Source organism: Leucopleurus acutus, assembly GCF_964270905.1.
Source record: "Leucopleurus acutus genome assembly, chromosome: 20".
NCBI classification, from domain to species: Eukaryota; Metazoa; Chordata; class Mammalia; order Artiodactyla; family Delphinidae; genus Leucopleurus; species Leucopleurus acutus.
The window spans coordinates 12,212,118-12,219,895 of record NC_139162.1 but is presented as its reverse complement, the minus strand read 5'-3'; the positions used below and the strand labels follow the sequence as shown (position 1 = coordinate 12,219,895).

Genomic DNA, 7,778 nt, shown 5'->3' with positions numbered 1-7,778 from the left:
GAAAGGCAAGCATGTATTCCTTTAAACATTTCAATAAATTTGCAAAAATATTCAGCAACTATGCACGTATTGTTTGTATACTTAAAAATGCAACAATTTTCATGCTTCGAATATTTTTTCCTGAGTGTTTTAAGCATGTTTTGTTCTAGACAATTCAAAAGTAAGACTTACACACACACATAATATATACAACAGGAATTCTCCACATGATTAGCATTGTGGACTCTCCTAACAGTGTCAAACAATGAGAAGCCAAACGTGATCACATCCATATCGTAAGGAGAGCCTGGAGAATCACCTATGTCTTTGTTTTCTGCTCAGTGCTTCTGATAAGTTCAGCAGATGTACGGCCATGACTTGTTTCCAAACATCCAGACCCCCTCACTGGCTCACCACAATTACACGAGTGCTAAGTTCTAAGTATTCAAAGAAAGACTGCAGGTGTCGCTTTACTTCTCTCTGGTCCCTTTACCAAACCCCTACATCACTTATGACGTTACTTGTTAAAATTTTGCAATCCAAAATGAAAAATGCAGGTACACAAGTTTGCTAAATTTCATTTAACCAAATAAATTTAAAAATAGATAAAATACTTAAATTCCTGCAACACAAAACTTGGTTTTCATATTCATTTGAACATTTTCAAATTACTCAAACATGAGAATTGAAAATGTGTGTGCTATTTGGAAGAGAACTACTGAATTTATTCTCCAGAAGAAAAAGCAGACCTGAAGCATCACATTACTGGAACACCTGAAATGTTGACAAGTTCTTACCTTCTAAACTTCAACGAAAGCTGCTTGCACAAACTATTTAAAGAATATCTGCCCCGGGCTTCCCTGGTGGCGCAGTAGTTGAGAGTCCGCCTGCCGATGCAGGGAACACAGGTTCGTGCCCTGCTCTGGGAAGACCCCACATGCTGCGGAGCGGCTGGGCCCGTGAGCCATGGCTGCTAAGCCTGCGCGTCCGGAGCCTGTGCTCCGTGACGGGAGAGGCCACAACGGTGAGAGGCCCGCGTACTGAAAAAAAAAAGAATATCTGCCCCTATTAAACAAGCCAGATATCTGATGTATTAAGGAAGTCAGAAGCTGAGTCACTTCATTTCTTTCTGTTGACTCTAGTTGCCAGAATACTGGCAACTCGCATCCATGTAGATTCCCAGCATCGAATTGATGGGATCATATTTTTGAACTCCATATACTGGTACTACTTCTGCACGCTTGATTACTTTCTGTGTATCATACAGAAGAAACATGCTGAAAAGAACTAATCCACCATAAGTTGTCAGTGAGTACAGAGTGGCACCAGCCACAGTGGTAAGTGGAAGAAACATAGATCCTAGTGAGGACACAAAGACGACACCCAGGCCCACGCCCAGGGGTGCTCCCATGTTCAAAAACTTCTCACTGGGTGCACATATGGCCACAGTGGAGAGGCCTCCCACAATACCAGCTGTGTACCATGCAGCTGTGATGAGAAGAGGCGCCCCCTGATATCGTCAGAGGAGCCACCACTGCACCCATCACACCAGAATGTAGTAACCAAGCAAGATGCTTTGGGCCTGGGCTCTGGTCATATGATATCGACTGGACCAGCATTCCAGCTCCAATCATGGCTGCAAAGGTTGCACCAATTGTCACCCAAGAGCCTTTCATCATGAAGTTCATGAGGGCAGGAGTTCTGCTCACTGCCAGGGCAGACAAAGCTGTTATGCCGATACTTCCTACTAAGTACATATAGGTGGTATGAATTCTATCCTTCACATACTGAGGCCAAATTACAGCTTTTTCAATAGCTCCAATCTCATTAGACACTCCCAAGCCATAGTAGCACAAAGCTCTAAGACCAACAGCAGCCCCTCCAGCTATCTTCCCATCTGATCAATTTTAAATATTTTTTCCAATGATGGTTCCAAAGCTGCCTCCTTGAGTTCTTGGCTAGTTTTCCCACGCCAAATTCCAATTCTTGTCCTGGTGGCATATTCTCTGATGGGTGTTAAGAGCCATTGATTTTTCGTGATGGAATTCTTCACAACAGGGGAGGCCTTGGTGAAAGCTGGTGGAAAACCCTGGAAGGTAGTGTCCGGAGACACACAAGTCTTGCGGCCAGTATGGTGGTGCACCAGGTTTACCAAGCGATCGGAAACGCTCAGTCCCTGGTCAACTCAAGCGCGCAGTTCCGTTTCCAGCCGGCAACACGCAACTACTACCACCTCCCGTGCCCTCCGCCCACCTCTTACTCAATTGTGGATTTTAAATTACCCCTTTCATCTTTATTTCCTCAGGGAGAAAAAAACAATCCTGGTGGTTGACATCAGGAAGGCGAGGCCACGGAGTTAGGTAGGAGGATCTACATATTTCTCTGTGATCAACAGCTCTGCTTCCTCACCTCCTTAGCTGCTGGAGACAGGCTGCTGCTTCCAGATGTGGGATGGGGTGGTGCACGCAAACGCCTGGTGCACAGCAAGGGGCTCCACAAACATCTGCCCAACATGCTTCTCTTAAGGACGATCTCTTAACGTTTGTTAGCAAAAGTTCTGGAAATCAGGATCAGTAAACTGCAGAGTACCTTATAAGCGGCAGTGACAGACCAAGGCAGGAACTGCACACGCGGTAGGCAGCCCTCCTCATGCCTGTGCTGAACAGTATCTCATCTCATCGCCACAACCCCACTGCCGGGGTGGTGTTGCCCTCATGTCAAAGGTGAGGATACTGACGCTCTGAAAATGCACTTACCCACCCAAGATCACACACTCAGTCCATCCTGGAGTCACAATTCAAACTCAAGTCTATGGCCAAAGTCCATCCTTGTTCTGCTAGACCAGAGGTTAGAAGCTGAAGGCCTGTGTCTACGTGGACCCTAGACATGTACGTAAAAACACAACTTTCTTGCTTCTCTTCAAAAAATTCTGAAGATCTGGCAACAATCAGCCAGAACAAAATAATGGCTCCTCTTTGGACAAGGAACTTGCCAGTTCACTCCACCTACTTTTTTAAAAAAAAATTTTATTTATCTATTCATTTATTTAGGCTGCACTGGGTCTTAGTTGAGGCATGTGGCTTCTTAGTTGCGGCATGCATGCCGGATCTAGTTCCCCACCAGGGATCGAACCCGGGCCCCCTGCATTGGGAGCGTGGAGTCTTACCCACTGGACCACCAGGGAAGTCGCTCACGCCACCTATTTTTTTTTTTTTTCACCTATTTTTTAAACGTTTCCTATTCCTGGATATCTTTGGGCTTACAACCTTTGCACCATAGTTTACGTGCCATCCTTTATTTAGAACAGAATTCTTCCAAAGTATATGCAAGCAAAATACTAACCCACATTGGTCAACCCCATCTTTCATGGGAGAGGCAAAGAGCTGGGCTGCATGACCTGCCTGCATCGGCACAGGTGAGCGAACGGTGTCATCTGGACCTGTTGAGACTGTACTCCTGCTCCCTCGCCCCGAAGCCTGGTTTCTCCCGCTGCCAGCTGTTTTCTCAGCCCAGCAGTTACTGATGTGCTGGGATAGGAGGGCATTCACATACCACTGGGGAAATGAGGAAAAGTATAGCATGAAAATACCAACTGAAAAGGTACTCACTAGAGGTCAAAATAGTCCACTAGTAGCAGCAATAAAAAAGGAAGTTGATGAAATCTTTGGGGGGAGGGACAGGGAACATACATTGAGAAGAGCTCTTTGCTTTCTCTCAATTAACAGAAGCTAATTCAATTAAAACTGGGGCAGACTAGATTGAGGGTGCCTCTATTGCTGGGCAAAGCTCAGGTTGCCCACAGTTTAATTCCGTTTTTTTTTAAAATTTATTTGTTTACTTTTGGCTGCATTGGTTCTTCGTTGCTGCGCACGGGCTTTCTCTAGTTGTGGCAAGTGGGGGCTACTCTTCGTTGCGGTGCGAGGGCTTCTCATTGCAGTGGCTTATTTTGTGTGAAGCACGGGCTTTAGGCGCGTGGGCTTCAGTAGTTGTGGCATGGCCCATGGTTTAATTTCTCAGAGATTTCCTGAGAGGTTGCACATAAAGGTCTGTTGTTGAACTGAAGAAAGATGCTGGGAATAGGCTCTCTGATCCTGCTCTGTTGTCAGGTTGGTTTCACCACCCAGGGGCCCACCGTGCCTCTCCCCATGGAGACACTGCTGGGTTTCAATGTGCTTTTCATTCTCTTGGCTGCCTGAGCAAACAGCCATCACTGTTTCCATTGTGAGCTCTTCTCCGTCTGGAGCCAAGCCCAAGTTCATGGAACATGTGCTTGCGACCAACATTTGGCAGCCTGGGTCCCCACTTGGAGCGACTTTCTGCCTTTGCCTTTTTCCCATCAAGACAGTTCCTGAATCTGGAGACTGAAGAGCAGTGCTGAACACGCTGTTCTAAAAGCTGGTTCCTCATCCTGCTAGCTCACTGGGATGAGGGACAAAAAATTCACACCAAAATCCAGAGCCCAGGTTACAAAGACAAAAATTATTTCCATCCCTCCCTTGTTACCAACACGACTGAGGGCATACATATCTCACAGCATCAATGGGCTTAGTTTCCTGGAGAAAATTTCTCTTTGTATTATCTACCGAGTTAAGAATTTTTATGAGAAATCCTAATACAAGTGGAAAAAAAATGAGCATCCTTATCCTGAGGCCTCATTTTCTAGGTCAGGTGACAGAATGAAAAGATTAAATGCTTTCCCCACATCCACATAGGAAGTAGTGGCAGAGTTGGTACTAGAACATAATTACTTGAATATCCAGACCAAAGTTTATTCTACTATGCCAAGTCACTAATAAGGACTGGTTTTTTTTTTTAACATTTTTATACTGATATAATTCCACACAATAAAATGCACAGATCTTAAGTGTAGAGCTTAATACATTTTGACAAATGTTTACACCCACGTGATCAAAACTCCAGTCGAAACATGGAATGTTTCCATCATCCTAGAAAGTTCCCTTGGGCCTTTTTCCACTCAACTCCCTTGTCCCATCTTCCTGCACTCAGCAACAACCCCTGCTCTGATTTCCATACCTTTTGATTAAGTTTCGGGGCTCCAGTTTTAAGAAATAAAAATTGAATGCATGTGAATTTGCCTGAAGCCCTGAAATGTCTCTTTGCAGAATTTTCCTCTCCCTTTTGGACCGCAAGTACTACCTAAGATTTGTTTTGGATCCATCTGGACATTCTTCCAGAAAGTCAGCCTTAGCCCCAGCACAGACATATTTAGGGTTAAAGGCATCCACGTTTATAAGAAGCAAAGGCCAACTATGATTCCTCAATATGTGGTATAAAAAGAACTCTACCTTCTGGAAAATAAAGTTGCTATCTCCAAAATATCTGCCTTCTTGGCTCTTTCTGTAACACACCACTCCTTTAGAGTAGCTGCCTCTGTTCCTATGGAAAGAATTGCCTGAGCCCTTGAAAGTGAGCACATATGCATTATCTTTCTACTTGGAAGCTGTTTCCTAGTTTCGATAACCTTCTGCTGCAGTGGGATTCCTCTTCGCAGCTCCTCTGACTTCCCCAGACATCATTACAGGAGGGCAGAGGCAGTTAAAAACCTAACATTGTCCTAAGCTATTTAGTCAGCAAGGGATCTGGGTTTTAGAAACTGGAAAACTTTGGCTAAGGCTTGCTCAGAACATTGTCTTAAGGCCAAAAAGTGTTGGCAAGGTCCAGGTGAAGGCAGCTTTCCACCAGCCACAGACACGACCAAATCATACGGGGCCTGCTTCTCTTTTAAGCAGAGCGCTGACGGCCAGCCTGGATCATTTTCTCCGCATCAGCTTGTCTCCCCAGACAGTGAGCTAATGCTTGGCACCAAAAAACACCATGAAAAAAAAGGCATTTAACCCCATGTTTTGAGGCAGAAATGACTAAATGGAATATATACACAAAATTATTTAAATCAAGACAACTTTTAAAAATTCTAAGAGAATAAAAATTATGCACACATAGTCATAACATTGGAACCCACTTGTGAACACAGAATAAAGAGGAAGCAATGCTGAAAATGTAAACTTCTCTGAAAGAGCCAAATTTCAGAAGACATTTTGTTAGTAAAGAGAGAATTCTGCGGAATTAGCTGCCTAAAGCATGCTGAATCCCTCTTCCCTATGCAATGTCACTTCTGAGTATGTTGCGGCTTTTCTACAGTTTAAAACTATTGATATTTTAAACTTTTTCTATTTTTTTTCATTTTCTAAATTTTACTTTTAAAAATAGACACTATATTAACATGGTTCAAAATTTTATAAATAAGAAGTCTCCCTCCCACTCCCAGGCCCCAGCCATTCCCTTTCCCACCCTATAGGCCCTGTGTTAGTGGTTTCCTGTGCATCTATTCAGAGCTAGTTTAGCAAAACATAGATATATACCTTTCATCCTTCTTTTTTTTAGAAATGGAATGTTATAATGGTGTCCTACATTTTGCTATTTTTTTTGCACTTCATTGTATTTAGAAACAGAATTTTGAAGACATATTTCAATAAAGAAAAATTATATGTTCATTTACCCTTTGACACAGTGAATCCCACCTCTAAGAATCTATCCAAAATATACATTGGCAAAAATACAAAATATTCTATGTAGGCTATTCACAGAGTATTTCAAAAAGAAAGAATATGCAATGTCCACCAAGTAATAAAAATGGTTACTGCTGGGGGCAGGAAGAAACAGAGGTGAGGGAACAAGGATGTAAGACCTCTCTGAATGTACCTTAAAAAAAAAAACTTGGGGCTTCCCTGGTGGCACAGTGGTTGAGAGTCCGCCTGCCTATGCAGGGGACGGGTTCGTGCCCTGGTCCAGGAAGGTCCCACATGCCGCGGAGCGGCTGGGCCCATGAGCCACGGCCGCTGAGCCTGCGCGTCTGGAGCCTGTGCTCTGCAATGGGACAGGCCACAACAGTGAGAGGCCTGCGAACCGCAAAAACAAAACAAAACAAAACAAAAACTTGTTTTAAGTATTTTACATAATTTTTAAAAAAGTCCCCCTAAAAATTTAAAGTGAAAGGAGACAAAATTAACTATATATATTTGAAGCACTAACTACAGAGGAACTATTTCAAGTGACTTTAAAATGTTCACAATCTGGGAGTTCCCTGGTGGTCTAGTGGCTAGGATTCGGGGCTTTCACTGCTGTGGCCCAGGTTCAATCCGCGGTTGGGGAACTGAGATCCTGCAAGCCGCGAGGCGAGGCCAAAAACAACAAAAATCAAAAAACCTCACAATCCCTAGATCTGGTTTTTCAATCTCAGCACAACTGACATTTTGGGCTGGATAATTCTTTGTTGCGGGGGGTTGTCCTGTGCACCATAGGGTGTCAGCACCCAAGGCTCAGGTGAACTTCCCTGATTGGCAACATTTTGCACATACAGTCACACATCGTTGCCCCGAGAATTAAGTGCTGTGTTTGTCACATGTGCACCCAAAAAACTAAATATTGATTGCCCTGGGAGAATGTTCTAAAATATAGGAGGAGGGAGCATGACACAGCAGGATGAGCCACCTAGGGAAGCACCAGGGTGGGTCAGGAGGCACAGGGAGGAAGGAGGAAATGTGGGCAAGAGCCATTACTGTGAAGGGGAAGGGACGGGACAGGCAAGGTAAACAGGCTTGGGATTGGCTGGTTTGACTAATTTCAGTAGACTCTGGAGGCACAGTGACTGCCCCTGGTTTTCTGGTGCCTGGCCCTGGTGTGATGAGGGCAGGTGGATAGTGGCCCAGAATGTGAGAGCCCCAGAAAGGAGGTGGTTGGGGTATGGGCTCTGGATTGGTTGGTATACGTACAAAAGGTGT

The 7,778-nt window shown here is 44.3% G+C and overlaps 1 protein-coding gene across 1 annotated transcript; it reads right to left on the bottom strand.

The window, feature by feature from the left end:
• Positions 1 to 607: 607 nt before the first annotated feature.
• Positions 608 to 4,386, bottom strand: LOC309977104 (growth hormone-inducible transmembrane protein-like; the record flags this gene model as incomplete). The annotated part of the gene is given in 4 exon segments (XM_082863027.1): positions 608 to 1,483; positions 1,485 to 1,867; positions 1,870 to 2,163; positions 4,182 to 4,386. Coding segments are annotated over 4 exon segments (1,248 nt in total). The 3' UTR covers positions 608 to 1,117.
• Between the last annotated feature and the right edge of the window lie 3,392 nt (positions 4,387 to 7,778).